This window comes from Lichtheimia ornata, assembly GCF_029851405.1.
Source record: "Lichtheimia ornata isolate CBS 291.66 chromosome Unknown scaffold00016, whole genome shotgun sequence".
Lineage (NCBI taxonomy): Eukaryota > Fungi > Mucoromycota > Mucoromycetes > Mucorales > Lichtheimiaceae > Lichtheimia > Lichtheimia ornata.
In genome coordinates, this window is record NW_026695336.1 from 121,160 (window position 1) to 142,540 (window position 21,381).

General features: G+C 43.9%; 7 protein-coding genes across 7 annotated transcripts; 2 read left to right on the plus strand and 5 right to left on the minus strand.

Annotated features, from left to right (window-relative positions):
* Positions 1-261: 261 nt before the first annotated feature.
* On the minus strand, positions 262-795 carry O0I10_004376 (uncharacterized protein; the record flags this gene model as incomplete). Its single annotated transcript, XM_058484435.1, has 1 exon — positions 262-795. One exon carries the CDS (start codon positions 793-795, stop codon positions 262-264), a length of 534 nt encoding a protein of 177 aa, XP_058344696.1.
* Positions 796-1,108: 313 nt separating this feature from the next.
* On the minus strand, positions 1,109-3,495 carry O0I10_004377 (uncharacterized protein; the record flags this gene model as incomplete). The annotated part of the gene is made up of 8 exons (XM_058484436.1): positions 1,109-1,374; positions 1,433-1,521; positions 1,574-1,890; positions 1,952-1,987; positions 2,052-2,202; positions 2,283-2,371; positions 2,429-2,968; positions 3,058-3,495. 8 exons carry the CDS (start codon positions 3,493-3,495, stop codon positions 1,109-1,111), a joined length of 1,926 nt encoding a protein of 641 aa, XP_058344697.1.
* Positions 3,496-4,172: 677 nt separating this feature from the next.
* On the minus strand, positions 4,173-5,374 carry O0I10_004378 (uncharacterized protein; the record flags this gene model as incomplete). Its single annotated transcript, XM_058484437.1, has 2 exons — positions 4,173-4,667; positions 4,730-5,374. 2 exons carry the CDS (start codon positions 5,372-5,374, stop codon positions 4,173-4,175), a joined length of 1,140 nt encoding a protein of 379 aa, XP_058344698.1.
* A 6,180-nt stretch (positions 5,375-11,554) lies between these two features.
* Positions 11,555-13,355, minus strand: O0I10_004379 (phytoene desaturase; the record flags this gene model as incomplete). Its single annotated transcript, XM_058484438.1, has 2 exons — positions 11,555-12,692; positions 12,763-13,355. 2 exons carry the CDS (start codon positions 13,353-13,355, stop codon positions 11,555-11,557), a joined length of 1,731 nt encoding a protein of 576 aa, XP_058344699.1.
* A 2,080-nt stretch (positions 13,356-15,435) lies between these two features.
* O0I10_004380 (uncharacterized protein) lies at positions 15,436-16,119 on the plus strand (the record flags this gene model as incomplete). Its single annotated transcript, XM_058484439.1, has 1 exon — positions 15,436-16,119. The coding sequence occupies one exon, from the start codon at positions 15,436-15,438 to the stop codon at positions 16,117-16,119; it is 684 nt and encodes a 227-aa protein (XP_058344700.1).
* A 1,518-nt stretch (positions 16,120-17,637) lies between these two features.
* O0I10_004381 (uncharacterized protein) lies at positions 17,638-20,030 on the minus strand (the record flags this gene model as incomplete). The annotated part of the gene is made up of 9 exons (XM_058484440.1): positions 17,638-17,894; positions 17,958-18,318; positions 18,376-18,501; positions 18,569-18,796; positions 18,853-18,941; positions 19,002-19,056; positions 19,232-19,424; positions 19,514-19,811; positions 19,886-20,030. 9 exons carry the CDS (start codon positions 20,028-20,030, stop codon positions 17,638-17,640), a joined length of 1,752 nt encoding a protein of 583 aa, XP_058344701.1.
* Positions 20,031-20,643: 613 nt separating this feature from the next.
* O0I10_004382 (uncharacterized protein) lies at positions 20,644-20,991 on the plus strand (the record flags this gene model as incomplete). Its single annotated transcript, XM_058484441.1, has 1 exon — positions 20,644-20,991. The coding sequence occupies one exon, from the start codon at positions 20,644-20,646 to the stop codon at positions 20,989-20,991; it is 348 nt and encodes a 115-aa protein (XP_058344702.1).
* Between the last annotated feature and the right edge of the window lie 390 nt (positions 20,992-21,381).

Consider the following 21,381-nt stretch of genomic DNA (forward strand, 5'->3'; position numbering starts at 1 on the left):
ATGCCATTGTTGGATGACCTTTTCTATCTCAGAGCCCGATTTATGCAACCTACAAAGGCTCTCTTTTAGACCCTCCCATCAATCTATCAGCTCAAAGAAATCACCTGAAAACAAGCAAAAGGCACTCCCGGTAATGATACTATCTCTAACACACCAAATTGTATATAATTCATGTCATGTAAAAGATGAATAGGACCAAGCGCAATATAATTGTTATGATGAACACTCATACACATGCCATAAATAATGATGCTCTAATCCTCATTCTAAAACCGCATGCTGAGAAAGCCGTGAAAAGGTGGCAATAGGCATTTGACAAGCGGGACAAGCATGGGCCACGTCTTGGCACATTGGAAGACAAAACGGAATGAGACAACCACCCGAATGACACCCAAAAAGAAAGAGGACAACGGCACTAAATACAGATGCACTGCCATTCTGATGCTCGGTTACTGTTTCGACATGGTGACCACAATGAGGGCATTGTACAAAACCAGGCTCGTCTCGGAGTGATATCAAGTTATTTAGCGTGGGGCCTGGTACAGCACCATACGCTGTTACGGGTGGTACTGTTGTTGGTCGCAATGGGGGTGATGGAGGTGCATACTGGTATTGGTGTGGTTGTTGTGGTGGTAGTTGTTGTTGTTGTGGTGGTGGTGCTGCGTAGCTCGTATAAGGTGGAGGTGGTGGTATCTCAGCTGCAGGTCCGGAAGAAGGGTAACTATTATCGTCACTACTCAAGGCTTCATAAGAAGGTGCTGAAGCTTTGGATGACGGGGTAAAAAAAGAAGGCATGTGTTGGAAAAAGAAGTAAAGAATGGTTTTTTCTACAAAAGGTGGGGCAAACAAGAAACAGGAAAGGAGAAAAGAAAGGATGACGCATATGCAGGCACATCATGTGAGCAACAGTGTACAACAGCATGTGTACGTAGTTGTCGAGTGATCTTTTTTATATATCAATAAAGGAATGTTTGTTGCTGCATGATACTAGATATGACATCCAAATAATTATCCATGCAAAAGTAATAGAGAATGGTGGGGTATATCCAATGGTTCATTTTTTTGGGGGTGGGTGTCTAAGAGATACAAAAAGACAAGCCGGAATGACTCAATGTTCCTCCGCCTTGGGTATTACATCGGGGCTTTTCGATTTCTTTTCATTGTTGCGAAGCATATTCTTCAAGGCTCTCGATGCAAACACTGTCAAGCCAATGGCTAACCAATCCTCATCCAAAAGTCCACGAAGGTCACCCACAGTCATAATGTCTTGATCCTTCAACTTGGCAGCCCATGCATCCGCCTTATCAGCTCCACGATTGGTAGCTATTGCCGTTTCTCGAACAAAATCATCGATGCTATCCTCATCCGTAAAGCCTAAAAATATGGATCAGTAACCATGACAACAACCATCTTTGTGCTATACGATACGTACATCTAGCGCTCACCAACGGTGCCTCTTGTTGATCACCATTGCTTGGTGATAACCTTTCATCATCTCCAGTCTCAACGTCTTCATTAGGTCTATCGATGTGTGAGGAAACGGTTGCATGGTTACAGGAATGAAAAGTGCTACCTTGGCTTATTCGCAAGACGCTCAAGCTCTTGCTCGGCTTCATTTAACCTTTCTTCAGCTTGGCTCATTTGCTTCTCAAGCATCTCTCTCCTTCGTTCAGCTTCACGAGCCCTTTCAGACATCATGTTCAATTCTTGTCGTGCACGGTCCAATTCATTTTGGGTGTCATTGTCACGACGCCATACAGCACGTGTGCCGCTAACATCGCCAAGGCTATTGTCAGCTTCGGCTTCCTCCTTGCCAATGTCACGTAATATCCTGTTGAGCTCGCCCGTAATCCAATGCTGGTATCGCTCAGGCAATACTTGCTCTTCAATCTATCATGTCCATATCCCATGTCAGTATACGCCAAACGCTATTTGCAAACATCCATCTTACCATTTCCGCAACCACTTCCTCCGCTGTGTCTTTCTCCTAATATCAAGAAAACATCAGCCGTGATCATTGCTATCCGAATCAACAAGGCATGACACATTACCACATTGAATTCAAATTTAACCGATACTTTATCAGAGCCTTTAAACACAACTTGGAGGGTAAGCAGCTTATGTGATGGATCAGTGGCTAAAAGCTGAACATCAGGTTCAACGGCCAAAAATGAGCATTCGAGCAATTCTTGTGCAGATAATCTATATCCATCATACGTGTTAATATGAAAGCAACTACCAACACTATCCATATCCCATTCTTCAAGCACCACTCGCATTACCTTTCATTCTCATTTTCCGCTAAGCAACTATTGATGACATCGAGCACTTGTTGATTTGGCACCTTATTGAGAGACTCTGGTTTGATGTGCTATAGCTCATCCTGTGAGAAGGTGCAAATGCAAGAAACAAGGATATAGCATTTTACCTGTGATACTTTTTTGTACACTTGAGCAGCATTGGTGCATTCGGCATAAGGGTATTCACCAGTGACCATTTCCAACAAGCACATGCCGAACGCATAAATATCAACCTTGACCGAATAGCCACGTTCCTCATACATCTCGGGAGCCATGAATTCGGGTGTGCCGATGAGCGTGTACTTTTTGTTGCCGACGAGCATATTCTCTGCCGTCCCCATATCACCGATTTTGATCTCATTGTGTGCGCCATTGATGAAGATGTTATCACATTTGATGTCTCTGTGAATGATGGGTGGATTATGCGAGTGCAAATAAGCAAGGCCCTTAAGAATTTGACGACTCCATCGTTTGACAATCTTTGGATTTGGCAAGCTGAGTTTGCGAATGTATTCACGCAACGTGCCCGAGGTCATCAGTTCGGTCACAAACACAAACTCGTTTTTGTTAATCCAGGCATCATGGAAGGCAATGATGTTGGGATGTCGCACTGATTTCAATATCTCAATCTCGTGGAGGATGTCTTTGGTGCTCTCATGTTGTCCAATCTATGATTGTGGCGTTACACTTTTTAGTGTTTGAAAAAAGTGGCGGGGCGGTCATCCAAAAACAGTGGGTAAAAAAAAAGAACATATACCTGCAACACGTTCCATGCAACCTCGTAACCTTCTTCATGATCAATCGCTTTATGCACTACTTTGAATGCCCCCTTGCCGAGTAAAGTGTTGAGACGTCCATAGCGCTTGTTGGGTGAAATATCGACCACGCGTTCGGCAACATGTTGATTGGAATGATCGATAAGGTCACCGTTTTGGTTGCTGTTGCTGGGGGAAAAGCTCATTTGGGGTTGTTGTTGGTCATGTGCATCCAACTGAGCAATGTGATAGTTGATGTGCTGGGCAATAGTGGTTGAACCGTTAAGGGAAGCTGCCGAGGAGGATGAGGGAGGGGTGCTCAAAGAACCGTTTGAGCTTGGGATATCGAGTAAGTTGGTCGTATTGCCAGCCGTGGTGGGTGGAGTGAAGGCAAGGTCGTGATCAAACGCTGAAGGAGCGTGTTGGGGTGCCTCTGTCATAGAAGTAACCTGGTTGTTGTTGTTGTTGTGGAGGAGGAGAGGAGAGAGGAAAGGAGCAAGAGCGGAAAGAGAAGAGATGCAAATCAACTGGCGGGGAATTTCGCCATACAAAAAGAAAACCTGTTGTTGGAAAAAAGTATTGTGCTTGCGTCTATGACCCTCATGGTGGGAAACAAAAAGAGGGGTTGGCTGCTACACCTGACCAATGGAGTATCAATGGGTCACAGTCTTACCGATGACGTTTTCATGTGGTCTCCTCTTTTATACCCTCCTGGTGCCTTTTTTGACCTAAACTCCAGGTCATTATTAATAGGAGAGGTGGATGACAAATATCTTGAAACAATGCTTTGATACGTACAATTGTTCTCTTAAAGCCGATGCTGCATCTACATACACCCCACTGTCAGGCCGTGCTTTCTTGCCACTGCTGCATGCACACCCTTTTCCGACGTTACGCAAAGCAAACTTGCTGCTCACGCGCACACACATGCATACACTATTTGTTTGTTCTCTTCTTGCAAAACACCCGATCCTCTTTACAAGTTCCATCTCTCTCTTCATAAAGATCCAGTCACATTCACACACAAGATTGGCCGTACTCCCAAACGAACATTTGCCCAAGATAAAATGGCGTAATTAGATGTAATAGAGAAATAATGGGGGGTATCAAAAGGTGGCTATTTCGGTAAAAAGCAACCATCTTCCAAGGCACAAAATGGACACGAAGGTGGGTGTTTCTCATCCTCGCTTCCTGATTCTTGCTCCTTCTTGTGAGTGGACGTTGGTTTTCCTTTCTCATCTTCTGAAGAACGAATATCGACTGGAATACGTTGCGTATATCGACCATCATCCATCAACAACAAGATCGTATCGGATGCATGTTCACTGGATCCTCGTTTGCTGATACCATGAATTGCGCTTCGTCTTGCTCGTATCATCACTTCAACATGGGATCTCGGCGACACTACACCATCTCGAGGATGAAAACGTAATTTTGCTCTTGATGAGAAAACTGAAAATGTGTGTTCCTCTTTGTCACTGGTATTGGTGATTTTCAACTGGGTATGGCCTGATGTTTCGGATGTCGCTTGCAACAGGATACGATTGGGTTCAATGATATAGGATGGTTTACGATGACAATGTCGATGGGATAAGGATGATGGTAATGCTTTCTATCATAAATGTGGTTATGACTTGGTTTGATCCCCACTTGTTGCATACACAAAGCACTTACAAAGTAGAATGAGAGTGGATCTTCTATAGTGTTATTTGTTGTTGAGCTCTTGTTGAACATGATATCCAATGAATCCAAAGGTAAAGAACGAGCAGCAAAATATTGACCTGGAGAAATGGGTCTGTGTTGATGGTGGTTGCCTGATGGGTGATTGATGAGTGGTGACACGCTGTATTTTTCATCAACAAGGTCCTGATCTGGGACCCATGCATATTCATCATCGTCATCATTCTTTTCCTTGTCTAACAGGTGGCCTAGGATCTCTCGGTCCGAATGCGCTGATACATCAGACAATCCATGGATACTGTCGCTCCCAAAAGGTGGCCGTGTGTCTCCAACAAAGGGCACATGCTCCAAATCACCCAATATAGCTTCCTCCTCTTCCTCTTCTTCATATCCATTCTCTTCAACTTCCTCTCCTCTTGACATGTTCTCTTGACGCACGGGGAACGATCTTGCCAAAGTCTCGGCTGCATACTTTTCGAAATCGGCATTCACGGATGCTTCAAGCTTGTCGAGATGCTTGTACAGATTGGTTTTGACGGCTGCCGATCGCGTTAAAGGCACCTTGCCCTTGCTGGTGTCACCAAATAGGCTGTGATGACTGGAAGTGTCGCTGATGGGTGAGTCTTGGTTGAAGCTCATGGCGTGGTGGCATTTGCCGGGTGAACAAGAAAGCAAACTGAGAAAGAACAAGATTGTCGTACAAATTGCTGGTGCCTTGATTATGTCGGTGTTCCTGTTGTCCAAGTCTTACTATCCAAGCATCACATTCTGAAACATAGCGTTTCTATAGCAATCCCACCTGGTTACTTGTGGTTGCAATGAGGATATCATCCATGCATGTAGGTTAGATTTCTAAGCTAGTGCTATTATTAGAAGGAGTACAATAAACGAGTGCATCGATTTACGCCCTCTCAAACATCATGATAATGTCAAAGGCAACAATGTAATGCGTTACACAGCATGACTTGATCTGTCATTTACGCCAACAAACTATGTACTTCTTCTAACATCCGTTAGACCATGTTATGTATGCGGGACATTGGCAAAAAGAAGCAAGATGTGTAGTACTATGTCGAGAATCAATGCGTCTTGCTCAGCTGCCGTTATTGGCTACGTGTATACTTGGCCAATATTACCTGACTTGCGACCCATGTTGCACACTTCGCTTGTAGATGTGTGCTTTCTCATTGAACACTGCCTATGGAGTAATGACCTTACAATAAGCTTACACTTTTATGCAGCCACTTCCTCCCATTCGCCTTTGTTGTCCAATTCAATGCATACGAACGATTGTCTTGCTCCAGCCCAGCATGCCCATCATTTAACTTTCTTCATTCGAGCTAACCTGGTAGTAAGGCAATGGCTGTTGTTGGATCATCATTATCATGTAAAGTGTAAAATGGCACACACCCTTTTGCTATACGTGAGGATCATTTCTTTTATTTACGTGTACCTATTGTCTATCGTGAGGGTGATGATGACGATGGGTGGATGGGTGTGTGTGGGGTCATTGAGTGGCCTCAGTGTAATAGCAGTAGGGGGATTTAAACTTGGGGGACAGTGGCTCAACGACTTGAGACAACGCTTCTCTTCTCTTTCTCCCACCTTTCCTTATTCCATTCACGACATCTCGATCAAGGTAATGTATTATAAAAAAGTGCTCTTGTTGGCCGTGAGGTATTAATGTAGTTCTGAACATGCATTGTCAGGGAGTGAGTGTGTCCAAGTGCTGAGGAATGGAGCGTGGTGGGTGGTTGGTGGTTGCCATGGCGATATCGTTGCTTCCTTTTGCTCGTTGCTATTCCCGCTCTACGCTAGGTGTCAACAGGTACATTCAGAGTCCAATGCTGCAGCCGAATTGGCTCCATTGACGCGTCAACTTGTGTAGAGAGCAAGTTTGGTTTCGAGACGTTGGCTGGTTTGGCGTTTTGTTTCGGCTGAGCTACACTACACCATGGTTTTCGGTTTCCAGTAACCAACAACAACGGGTCTTTGTGTATATGGAAAAGGCAAGTACAATGAAGCAAACAATGAAAAGGGTGCTCATTGTGTGCGTGCTAATAAAGAATTGAATAGGTTTCTTTGGTCAGGCAATGCAACTTGGGGGCATCATCATCATCTCTTTGGGTTCAAGTCCCAGCTTGGATCAAGTGGCCAGTTGTTGGAAAAGCTTCTTGGAACGCGTCCAGGGCTCTATAGGCCTGCGTTGAGTTGAGGATGGGTCGATGACGATGGATTTTTGGAAGAGCATGGTCACCGTGTTGAGGGTAAACGAGGATTTGCAACAGCTTGTGAATTGACATCAGTGGCAACCAACACGCTCTTCTCGTGATAGGCTCGTTCTTTCCATTGAGGATTTCTTTTCATGAGGTGAAATGATTGGAAGGATTGGGGATCATTCTTTCTTTGGAGAGAATGAATGAGGACAACTATGAGCCTGGACTCGACGTAAGTGATGTCCTTCCTTACCATGGATTGAACCGGCCTTGTGTGATTCGTGCAGTGCTTTCTCAAGAACAGGGGATCGCCCGACGTTGCCCGTATGGTGGTGATTTGGTTTGTGAATTCCTTCTTGTTTGCTTTCTTCCTTAGAGAGGATCGCCTAACGGTATACCAAATCGTCATCATTCCGGTATCAAATGGTCTAACTTGCCTGCCTTCTTATTTGTAGAGACGACGATTACGATGATCACCCCATCTACAACAATGACAATGATGACGACAACGAGATTCAAAAGGAAGCCTGCAAGATCCCATTCTTTTCAACTTGTGTGTTTTTGGATGTTGGTGTGACGGATGAGATTGGAGACTGGTGACGAGTACGAGTACGAATACGAGTACGAATGATGACGGGCGACGAAGACGACGATGGTGGCAATGTACAGTAGCAAGATAGCTAGATGAAATAAAACATTGTTTATTTATTACACGCTTGGACTTTGCTAGCTTGTGGATTACATACTATTGCTTCGAAGATGGAATAATAAAGGAGGTCCGGTTATCGGTCATGCAAGGAGTATATGGCTTTTGTGATGCGATAAGGAGGAGTGGGAAGTGGGATGATCTTGAGAAGAGAAAAAGTGAAGTGATCTCTCTATTGAGTTTCAGGATGAGTGACCCATCAATATGTATACGTATCTTTTTACATATACAAATTGGTTTATGCAGCTCGACCTTCTCCTACATGCAAATGTGATATGGAACCATTATTGCCATACGCATTACTTACTTACCTTCACAAAAGGCAATCATCATCATCATCCATTTGTGTACTGTAGCAACCTGTCAAGGACGTGTCTGTGTAACCACCACGTGCGGTTTCACTCAGCTCTTCATCTTTCCGTTAATGCAGCCGACACCATCCACTAGGAAAAAGCAACTCCACCACGCTTACATCATATGTAAAACATAAAGGTGCTTGTATCTCCAAACTTTACAATGAAACGTGGGGTTTTGAATAGAGCAATGTGCTCGGCTTGGCCAACTGCACCTTGTGTGCAAGTTTCGCGTTCAATGTCGCAAACAGCCCAAAAAATATTTTTTTGGTCGTCGTCGTCGAAGAGGTCGACCCCCAGATCCAGTTTGGTTGGTAGCGACATTACGAAATCTGGGATTGACAATCTTGATCGTGAAACTGGCACCCAAGGTGTAGTTGACCAAGCCGAGCTCATTGCTCTATCAAAAACCCCACGTTTCATTGTAAAGTTCGGAGATACAGGCATCTTTATGTTTGTAAGCGTGATGCTATATGAAGAGTGGTCTTTGTTCATTGTCAAGTAGCTAGACCCTGGAGAGCCAAAGATGCAGAAGGACCTCTTTGGGTAACTCAGCTAAAAAGTCAGGACTTCAGGGACAATGCATGATAGGTACGCAACCCTCACACTACGGGAAAAAAATTGGCTGTTTTGGGTTAAAAGTTGGTGATCAAATCACCCATAAATCACCCATGGATTGGTGAAAATATTCAAAATCACCCACGAGATCACCGGTTGATCACCATAGAATCATCATTATCACCAAGTTTTCCCCCAAATACAACCATCTTTTCACCATAATCACCCATGGGCATAATGAGTATACAACGTACATAACCATTATATCCCCAGGTCATACATAGTGGGAGTGGGTTATACATTGGTGGCCATCCCATCAGTCAACCACCATAGACCATGCAAGGGGGAAGTACGCTGTGGTCAAGTCGACCGGAGTTGACAAGTGCCAGCAGTAAGCCATTGGGCTATGGAGCCTGTGCCAGTGCGAACCCCACTCACACTTGTACAGTGAGCACCCACACCCCTCCATCATGCCCAACCCACATACGACTATGGTATTGGATCGCAAAATACTGCGATTGGGAAGGTTAGATGCCCATGTTGCATATACAAAATCTCGAGAATTCCACTGTTTCTGTCACTGGCGGAGTTTGCTTTAACATAGCTACTTGCTTCATTCATGCATCCAGCAGCTTCATTGAAGGGTTGTAATGACAAGGAGCATAAGAAATGTATTGTATTAGTGCTATAAAAATAGTTACGCTGCGTTTTTGAGTTGTAGAGTCGTAAGGGTGTTTTCAGGTTATTAAGGTGATATTTGGGTGATAGCATTCACCCATCATTCACCCAAATCCTCTTTAAATCACCAATGGTTAAAGTGGGGGTATTTAGGTTGTATTTGGGTGATTGCTGTAACCGAAAAATGACCAGCGGCAACCAAAGGTGATTTCTCGGTGAAATGAGATCATTTTCAGGGGATACGGTCACCTGCTTTTCACCCATATCACCATTGGGGATTTAATGGTGATGCTGGTGAAAAGCTGGTGAAAAAGTCACCCAAATTTAACCCATCAAATTGGTGATTGCCAAAATCACCCATATTTAACCATGATCACCATGTTTTCACCTTTTTCACCAGTATTTTTCCCGTAGTGATCACTTTTATGTCATACATTGGCAGCTAATAGCCACTTGTGTGCATTCCCAACTTTTGTGCATTCTATTGTAGGTGGACGATGCTCCTGCTCTAGACATTCATTTCCATGATTAAAGTAGGTTGATCCGAGCTGATTTGGTTGAGTTACGCTCACACAAGATTACATCGGTTGAGCTACATCGAGCGTGCTTTATGTCCAGAGTGATGTAATCTCTCTTTGACTGCAGCTCAGTCAAATCAGCTCGGATCAACCTACTTTAATCATGGAAATGAATGTCTGGAGCAGGGGCATCGTTCCCATGCAGTGGATCTCGCAACAATGATTGGATAAAAGTGGCCGTTAGCTAGCAATACATGCCTGTTACTAGATGATCCATAAAGTAATTATACATTGACCCTTTCATTCATGCAAACGTAGCTGTGTTACACAACACGATCCTCTGCATCTTTTGCTCTGTCAGGGTCTAGCTACTTTACATTAAACAAAGACCACTTGTCATATAGCATCACGCTTACAAACATAAAGGTGCTTGTATCTCCAAACTTTACAATGAAACGTGGGGTTTTTATTAGAGCAATGGGCTCGGCTTGGCCAACAGCACCTTGTGTGAAAGTTTCACGTTCAATGTCGCAAACAGCCCAAAAAATATTTTTTGGTCGCCATCGTCGAAGAGGTCGACCCCCGGATCCAGTTTGGCTGGTGGCGACATTGCGAAATCTGGGATCGCCCACGATGAACTTCATACTTTGACACAAGATTCCTTTGACCCCGACAAGCATGTTGATCTATTAAAGAGCCCACGTTTGATTGTAAAGTTTGGAGATACAGGCACCTTTATGTTTGTAAGCGTGATGCTATATGAGAAGTGGTCTTTGTTTAATGTAAAGTAGTATGACTACAATAGAGCAAAAGATGCAGAGGGCGTGTTTGTGTAACTTGAGTCATTCAGCACAGGCGATGCATGATACTTGTACACTATTTAGGTATAGTTCAAAATGCCAGCTAATAACCTTAGTCCTCCCATTCTCCATTGTTGTCCAATCCAATGCATACGAACGATTGTCCAGCTCCAGCCTAGCATGCCCATCATTCAACTTTCTTGATCCGATGAGATTTGACTGAAAAACGCTCAAACACAGAAACATCATCCAAGCATCAGAAGAATCTAATTAATTTGCAGCTCTTCCACTCCAAGCTTCCTCCCTCTTCCTCCCATCCTCAACTGTTGCCCCATTCAAGTATACAACTACCACCTGCGAACCATTGTCAACCCATCATGTCAATCCTACCACTATCGTGATCCGATTGTCTTTGACTGAATGGCAAGTCCATGGCGTGTACACACACAGCGATCTTGTCACTCTACTACAACACGTGCCTTCCTTGACACTTCACCTTCTCTTGTACACTCCTCGACCGCAATCAAACGTAACAGCATTCATTGCAGCAGTTGCTATAAGCAAAGTCTTTACTCCATTGCCTCAAACTACATTCACGGCTCTTGTCATTCTAGTGCAACACACGCCTCTTGCCTCAACGGCCTTTTCACGTGGACAGCAGATAGCCATTGTATAGAAGCAGCTTTATTTACGTGTAGCAACTTGTTTTCAATACATACCAATTCTACATATGAATATTGGTTTGGGTATGGGAGGGAAGGAATTGGATACATACAATGGGTGAGAAAAGGGTGTATACGTTGACAGCTTGACCTTGATACTATGCATCCTGGATGATTGGTGCATATGAAAGTATTGCGTGTGCAAGGATGAGAGTGGCAATATTGTTTTATGCCAATGATGGAGCATAGATACTTTAACAAGCAATTACACGAGACGATTTTATTATCAGCAACCAACTAATCACTTAAAGATGACCATCCTTGACAGTTATTCGATATCAGCGGCCATGACAACCCGAAAAGTGGAAGGAAGACAGGCATTGATAAAAGCGGCAGGAGTTGGATAGACGCTGGATGTAGGGAAGCTTACAAAGAAAGCGAATAGCAACACAAACAATGAAATGATAAAGGTCACGAAGCTGCTCATCAATGTGTTTCCACTCTCAGGCTCGTAAACTCGTTTGTGCTCCACAAGCTTGCTTGGCTTAAGACCCTTTCGACCAAAATGTTCACACACTTGGGTAGCTGTGAGTTTGCTTCCCGCCAAAACAATGGGCACACCAGTACCAGGATGAGTAGAAGCACCAACAAAGAACAAGTTATCGAATCGACCAGTGGAATCTTTGGTGGATGGGCGGAACCATAGCACTTGGGATACATCATGGGAGAGACCAAGAATAGATCCACGCCACAAATTGAACTTTTCTTGCCATACACTAGGATCATTCACGATTTCATGCTCAATCAATGACTCCATATCCACCTTGATACGACGTTGCAATACTTCAAGCACCATGTCACGAGCCCGCTTCACCAAGCGTGGATAGTCTTGATCAGGCTCTGTACCACGCATGTAGCCAATGGGCACCAAAACAATAATTGAATCCTTGTCAGCAGGTGCTGCTGATGGATCGATACGTGATGGCACATTGACATAGAAGGATGGTTCCGAGGGTAAGGTATAGTCCTTGAAGATCTCATCAAAGCTCTCACGGTACGCTTCAGCCAAAAAGATATTGTGAACATCAAGTTCAGGGATGGTGCGCTTCATTGACCAATAAAACGAGATGGATGAAGATGTCAACTTTTTGTTCGCCAAGGTGTTTTGTGCCCACGAGCATGGGGGTAATAGGCGATTGTATGCATACACAAGGTCGGCATTACACACCACAGCATCCGCATCAATCACTTCTCCGTTCTCCAAAGTGACACCAGTAACGTTGCGTCCACTCGTATTGATCTTCGCCACAGGAGCACTATACTTGAATTCAGCACCCTTATCCTTGGCAATCTTCTCCAGCTTTTGCACAACCATGTTGAATCCACCCCGTGGATACCAAATTCCTTCAGCAAACTCCGTAAACTGCAAGAGACTATACACCGCTGGTGCATCATAAGGAGACATGCTATGTATGAAACAAAGCCGTTGTGAATAAAGACAATCTCTTTGCGAGTCATTGTAGTAGTAGCACTTACCCCATGTACATGGTTTGGAAGGTAAATGCCATGCGCATCTTTTTCGTTTTGAAGTACTTGGAGGCACGTGAATAAATCATGTCAAACAAATGAAGTCGAAAAATATCAGGAAGGTATTGGATCTTGATCATGTCCCAAATGGACGCAAAGTTGCGCTTGATGGCCACAAAGGTTCCACGATCGTAATGCACTTGAGATTCTTTGAGGAATTGCAAAAAGCGACCAAATCCATCTTCGCCTTCAAAACGATCCATTTCAGGTCTCATCCGCGTCAAATCGGATGAAAGTTGAATGGTATCGCCATCGTCAAAGTGAACCTTGTAGTTGTTGTGGCACCTGAGTAGCTCAAGATGATCCTCAATACGCTCATCCAGGTCACGAAAACATTCCTTAAAGAGCTCCGGCATCAGGTACAATGAGGGACCTTGGTCAAAGCGGTGGCCATTGTGGTGTATGAGAGAACAACGTCCACCATTAAAGTCATTCTTCTCGACCACAGTAACACGGTATCCTTCACGTGCCAATCGAGCTGCTGTTGCTGTACCGCCTGCACCAGCACCGATCACAATGACGTGTTTTTGAGTAGAGGACATTTAGGTATGTGCAATTCGTATGAAGAGGGGTGGGATGATGGAGATGAGGATACCATCGTCAAAAGGGTTCCTTATAACGGGAACGACACGATCATATTCATTGTCTTTGGCACTTGCATAGTCGATCACCGGCAAGCAGGATTTTTACCCATATTTGGATGACAAGAAGGAGGAGGGTTAAGGATAGGATAGGAGCAAGTGCTTCTCATTGGATGATCAATCACAGCACTATTCCCACACTTGTCGACCTGCATGAACCCCAACTTCTTCTCGTACACTGATATGCCCATTGACAGCTGTCAAATGAATAAAAGGGACGAGTATGCGTGGTATGTTATGAGCGGATACATACATTGGCAAATAGAAAAAAAACAAGCAGCGACCCATGTTTTAGCATGGGCTTGATATTTTGTCACATGGTACCCCTTCTTTATGGTTCACGCAACACAGCAGCTACTTGCAGCCGTCTTCATTTTCCTTTTGACCCACATTAACAATGATCATTGTAATACGTCTTCATCTATTTCATCACAATGCCCTAGGCTTTGCCAACATGTGGAGATGCTATGTCTCTTTGTCACGGCACAATATGGACAGCTGCCAAAACCATAGGCCTTGAAAGCTTGTGTCACCAAGGTGTTTGGAAGCATGAGACGCCTCTTTTCTTCTCAGCCTACTTGATTCGTGCATCTTATCCCTTACTCCTAATCGGTATCGGTGACTTTGACAAGGGTGACAAGCAAGATAATTGGAAGGTAAGTATACAATCGATGACTCGTAATGATCATCGCGTTTGTGTCACTGGTGGGTCGCTACCATCAACGTTTTAAAGGTTATCAAAGCTTCGGAGAAAGGGGATCAGTATTCATATTAGGCTTTGTGCTAACATGGATAGCACATTTTTTAATTCCAGTGACCGATTTAGTGCTTGTACTTTTTGCTTTTCATCAAAGCATCCAGCCATATTCCTTGGCAATAGACATTTGAGAAGCTTAGCTCAAGCAAAAAAGGGGAAAATGCTTGGGCCTCGTTGTAATGTATATATTGGATGTTAAAGGGATAGTGCGTTTTGGCGCTGATTTAGTCTCATCTCAGCGCACGTTATGGGACACAAGCTAAAAAGCGCTATAAAATCAAGATTTTCTGACATTAATGCATCACGCTTCTGGAATCAAAAACAACGGGAAAGCTTTGATGATGGCATCAGAACTCTTGTATCTAATGTGCAACATTCCCTGTATGATAGAAAATACTCCAAAAGCTGAGCGTATCCCACGCTGTGTGCTGTTTCACTTCGTTGTATCGTAATCTTGCCTTTGCGGACAATGTACGTTAGAGTGATAAGAAAGATGGAAAAGCAACATTGTTTCATGCAAAGCAAAGGGATCCAATCAGGGATTGGCATTAACATAATCCAATCTTTCCAATGATATGAATGGATTCGCAAGACGTATCGCTCATTCGGAAGTGTTTCTCCGCACCGATTTGTTGTGTTGTCTGAAACGAGTGGAGAGCAAAAAGGTCCATCCACCCTTTCTCCGGAAAAGACCCCCGATTACGCGATGGCTCCATATGGCTCAATTCACACGCAATCTTTGTGCATTGTTACTCGTTTGATCTGATGAACTACCTCTCGATTGAAATGTGAGATGTACATCTTTCATCCCATCGCTATGATCGGATAACGGTCCTTTGGAGATGAAATCATTACACAAGGCTATACAAAAATGAGAAGCATTGCATGAATGGAATAGCAAAAATAACGCAAAGGAAATTGGGGGGAGGATAAACGGATGTTGAAAACTTGTAGGGTCTAGTGAAATTGGCATCCACTGGCTGAGCACGTGTTACACACAAAGCAGGGCAAGAAATTGACCAAACCTGGGATTCAGGAAGCACGAGAAAAGAACGATAAGTTTACTGTTTCTTTTTCATTATCGTAGATATGATTGGTATTGAGTATTATTTATGATTTGTATGGTAGTCCGATCAGCCGTCGTCGTTTCCTTTATAAAGAGCACCACCTTCATCTTGATTTTTTCACCTGTTGTTCCACACCTTTCATTTTCATCACTTTCAAATGCTGCCATCCATTTCAAACTTGCTTAACGATACTCGGCCTACACCACCGCCGGCATTAAACTTCGTACCGCCATCACCCACACCACCCACACCACCACTTGTCCAAAGTGCCTTTTCACCATCTTCGTTTCCTTCGCCGAGTTTTATGCCGTCCCCGATAGAATCATGTGCTTCAATGTCACCAAACCTTCCACCAGCCATGTCCATGGATGAATATGAGCTACCACCCCTTCAAGGTCATGATCCACCTCTCAGTCCTTTACGTCGAGTTTCATCTGCTGGTGAGCCTGAAGCTGCCCCTTGGAGCATTAAGGATACCCTTTCCACAATGAATTCGGCACCATTGTCTCTTGAACAACCAAAACCACGACGTGGTAGACCACGAAGTATTAGCAACACCTCAACGGAAAGTGCTAGTAGCACGACAAGAGGGTCATCGTCTTACCCAATGTTCATGCAAGAAAACGACAACAGTAGCAGCTTAACGTTTTTGACACCCACAACATGGAATGTACCTGCCACTTCACTACAACGCAAGGCACCCTCCTCTTCTGGTAAGAGGAATCAAAACGAAGTGCAAGCTCCTCGAAAAAAGAGAGGTAGAAAACCAAAGACAGTACTTGCAGGCCATTCTTGCTTTGTCTTGCCTTCAGACCTTCAAAAGAAGCTCCAAAAGCCATAAGCATTATCCATCCCCCTTTTCCCCCAACCCTTATTTTCCCTCATCGATCCACTTGATCACGCTCGCAACAACTTGTAAATGATGTAAATAGCTGTATCATAAAACGTCGCCTGCTGCTGCTACTATTATTACTACTTTTACTCTTACTACTACTTCTATAATGATATCTTGATCTCTAATTGGGATAAAGAGAGAGAGCGAGCTGAACACGTGGGTTACAGCTGGTCCCGTACACATGGATTTGAATGGTCACGCGACCACCAGTGTAGTTGGAAAGTTCGAATGTAGAGCAGGTTAATTACATATCAAGCAATAACATGTTTATCATTTTTCAACAAATACAAAAGATACGGGGCCTTGCTTGTGATCCAAACATCGACATACATAAACTTCTGCTCTCAAAGCATCCACCTTTAAGAGCTACAACGATATACAGCTTTCTACCTCACATAATAGTGAGAATTGAAACGAAGCTACTGGTCTCTAGCGCGCCACCTATGTTGCCTGCTTCTTCCTTTTCCATCCGATAAATCATTGTACACGATCCCACGAGGTAAAAGAATTCCATTGTGGTACCTGTCCAAGTGAGACTCGCATAATAGGCTATCACCACAACAATGATTGCCATGCACAAAGAGCCTTCAGGGAATGTTTTTCCAATATAAGCAATCTTGATTACCTTCCATACCATCCATTATTGTAATAGGAGTTTGATAATGACCACATTATCAAGATAGCGGTATTGGTATTCGGTGGAACTTTCCCCGAGGACCTTTGCACACACAATGACACCCTATTGCACTGCGTGTGTGGTCTCCCCCCTTTTTAGACATACCCATCTCTCATCCGGGGAGGTTGTCCGCGCGCTACTAAACCAAGCGTGGTGGATGAAATTCTCCTGGGCTGGTGTGTGTGTGTGTGTGTGCGTGCTTCATTGTGTGTGATTTTTACCTCTTTTGGATATAAAGGCATACCTTGTGAGAGATACCTTGTTCCCTTATAGTCATTATATCAAGGCAACGAATCAACACACAATAGTATCACACGCACAACGTAGCAGCTTGCCAACGTTTTTTTTCCCTCTTTTCATCCCGTGCTATAATTCCCGCATGTCCCCGAACACACAGAGGCGGAGGAAAGATCAAGATGTTGCACATGAACAGCCTCATCCACTGCTGCAGTACCACACACAGACATTATTAGCCGCTATATCTGATTTAAAGATTTGCTCATATCACAGCCCTTTTTGAACCTTAACGGCATCTTCAAATTGTGTCGTCGTGAATGTCGCAAAGTAGCAAACATTCAAAGCTTATTATCCCAGCAAATCGGGAAAACCCAGATTGGCATGCCTACCAATGAAGACGATACACAACCAGCTTGCAGATTCGGGTTACTATACCGCCACCCGCGACATGGTGAGAGAACATTGATTCCAAGATACATATCCCATTACACTCCTCTTCCATTCTATTGTCCAGCAACGGTAGTTTTATACAATGAATAACTTTATACGAATCAACTAAAAATGCGTACAAGAATACCAGCAGCATGAGCTTGTGGTGAAGAAGCTGCGTTTGATGATGAATGTGGTAGAGCTAAATCTAGATCTTGTATAAAGCTTTCAAAGCCTGAAAACTGTCCTTGCTTCTTGTAGTCATCCAGTAACAATTTTCTGCGTATGGTTGGTATGTCCATGCCAGTGTCATTGTTGGTCGTTGGTAACGTGGTGAGAAATACACGCAAGATGTTCTTCAATATAGGTGATGTGATGTCTACAATGTATCGTCATTAGCGAGGTGACCCTTCATTTGATGTATATATGTATTCTCTCATACCTCCTTTGCTACCAGGGCCATCCAACTTCAAGCCATAGCCGATTACAAGCGGTGCATCAGGATTGTCACCTCGAGATACCTTGACGCCATGTTGATCATCAAGTAGTGTTGCCCATCCTCGCATCTTTTCCACACGTTGCTCGATTCCCGCCTTTTTGCTTAATACCTCATCAAGTTCTCGTAAGAAAGCAACTCGTGGATTGTGGCGTACAGCAGGTGATCGTCGTGTGCTGCGTATTCTATCTTCAAGGTCCCCTTCATCTTTCTCCAATGCTGCTGCTGCTGCTTCCTCCTCCTCTTCCATAGCACGATTGATTTCCTTTTCGATATATTCATGTACGTATTTCTTGAGTCCTCTTTCCTATACGAATCCAACCCGTGTTACTAAGTGCTTGTAACGATGAATAAATGACCATACCACATCCTTCAATAGCTGCTCATCATGTGACTTTTGCTGTGTTGCTTGTTGTTGTTCGAATACTTGCATTGCAATGCGTTGTTCCTCCGCCTCTTTGACTTTTCGTCGCTTGTTGAGCTCATTTTCCTTGATGGAAAGAGACGTTTAATGGATCATTTCCTCCCTCTTTTCTTGACAGCATGATGTCATTTACCTTGGCTTCCAAACGTCGACTTCGTTTTCGAGGTAGCGCTTCCAATTGTCGTGCTCTTTCTCGTCGAGCTTCTTCACGTTCCTTTTTCAATTGTATTGCTTCCAATTGATGGATGGCCTCTGGAGCAATCGTTTCCAATTTGAGCGCGAGAGCCTTTTCAGCGGGTCGTCGTGAGGTGGTTGAAAATCGAGATTTGAGTTCTTTCCAATCATCAATGGTACGGCACACCTATGCAATCGTAATGAGCCATATTGAAGGAGAAAGAAAAAAAGTTAATAACTCACCAATTCGAATGTGTAATCTGTTGATTCAAGCAATGCAATGGTTTTTCGTTGAAGCAAATTCATTGGCAGCTCACGGTACAACCGGGTATCTGCATGAAAAATGTTAGCTATTTGCCACCCAAAAAAAGGAGAAGGGTATAGTAGCTTACCATCAAACATCCAATACGTCCATCCTTGTCGATCCATCCCGAGCGGTGTTAATCTCTAGAATAGAAATCGGCTGTTATTGGATCGTTCGTTCGTGGGTAGGCAGTAGGGGTAAGTGTGAGAGAGGAGAAGGGACGCGGGGGGACATCTCACAAATTCCAACAACAGATGTGTGTGTGTGTGTGCGCGTTATGTAAGGAGTGATGATGACGGGTACCTTTTTTCTCCTTACCATTTTATCTTCAGCCATACCGACTTGCCAACTTTGAAGGTGCTGCCAGTCAACTTGATCAATCAGCCACTTGAGTGCATGGATACGGCCAAGTAAATCAAGTTCCCAAAATGACCATGACTCTTTCGGGATGGATATCGGGGTGTTCTCTGATAGATGCTCGTACAATGCTAAATGGCCATTGCTCTTGTTGCTATAATCCCATGATGGATGTAAGAATGTTTCCTTTTTACTCCTGCGTGCCAACCCCCTCTCTCACTCTTTCTCGAATTGACATCTTACTTTTTATGTCGTAAACGACTTGCATCAAACAGAGATTGGATAATAGTCTCCATCATGTAATGAGATCGCTGCGTATCCGTCTCGTGGTTGATATTGCAGTTCTCGGTAAAATCATCAGCAAGCATACTGCTCATGGTGCGTACTAATCCATTGCCGGTGCTTGTTGTTGAAGGGAGCGAAGTAAGCATAGCCGACTCAAGCGTGTCAAGTTTCAGTGATGAGATATGGAGTGCCGATGCAAAGAGAGAAAGAAAGTGATAGCTGTAGAGAAACTTCCATGACGAGTGTAGCATAGTCTCTATAGAGTGGTAACGCGATTGGGAACCTTGTTAGACGCGGTTGCTATGGCCCATGATGGAGTGGTCATTTTACCAGGTGTAGACGCGTTTGTCACTTTGATACCAGGCTGCAAATGCACATTCTCTTTTCCCCCAGTGATGCCATGTTGAGAGTTCGCTTTGTCAGTTTGCTGCTTGCTGTGCGTGTTATCTTTCGAATCGATATGAGATCGCTTCATGAGTTGCTGTGCGTTTATAAAACAAGAAACAAAGAAAAATTGGACAAAGAAACACAGACATGGATCAGTGCATAATGAATGAATGGATACGTACAGCCCACATGAAATTTGTGTGCATGTGTTCCTATGACTATGTCAAGTATCATGGCAACCCACAACCATAACCTCCTGCCTCATTCACAACATTGTCATGGTATCGATAATGAGTTTTCCCGCTGCTATGAAGGATCATCATTTCTCGTGGAGGTTGACAGTTATGTAAAGACAAGGTTTAAGGAGGAGGATGTACCCGTTCCGCCCTTGATCCTTGTTCTTTCAACTCAACAAGCTTCATTCTAACGTTTCTTGCTTGGAAGAAAAGGGGGATGGTGCTCTTTGTCGACTTCCGTATAAAGGGTGATTATGCAGATGGCGTAGGTGGCTCTCCTGGAACTACGTACATACGAATGTACATTGTGCCATTATACATACAAAGAGCACCGGCGGGGAACGTAAGGAGTGATAGGTACAAGGATCAATTTTCAAGATATAAAAGCATGTCTAGTCGATCATCAACCACATCCACTTATTATTCATCTATACCAATCTTTTTCATATTCGATCGACAACAATAATGACCAAATACTCGTTCATGGCATTGGGAATCGCTTGCCTCGCCCTTTTTACAAGCAACTCTCTTCTTGTTCAAGCGGACGATACCTATCACTGCGAGTGCAGAAATCGTGGTTCGACTGACAAAACGATGGACCTTACTAGAAGTTGCTGTACTGGAATCACAAGCGGACTCGGCATTGTTGGTGTTGGCGGTGGCGGACTTGGCACCATGAAGGATGGCGAATGTTACTTCCCTAAGACTGCCGAGGATGCAAAGGACGACATCAATCGTAACAGATTTTTGAGTTGCTGTGGCGTACCAGACCCAGCAAACGGCGATGAAGAGAGCGGAAGCTGTGGTGACTAAAGCTATCATCCATGAAAAAGCATCTTTGGTGTACCCATAACATTATTCAATCATAATAAAGTCTTTTAAAGCTGTGTTGATTATATACCTTCATACGTTACTTTTGGTTGGATCATACGTAGTATCCTCGAAGACTACCCTTTATGATATCGTATATTGATCATACACCCCGCAGGTGGCCGCAGAGTCTTATTCGCACTGCTTGGTCGGTGATGTGACATGTAGTATCTCGGCTCAAAATCATTGATCAACGAAATGATGAGGTACTTCCAAGGTTCAAGGTGACTATATGTGACGATCAGTCGCTACATATTCCCAAATCGCACTATAATGCCTTTTCAGGGTCAATGAACAAATTTGCTTTAATATGAATGGGTGAGCCAGCTAGCA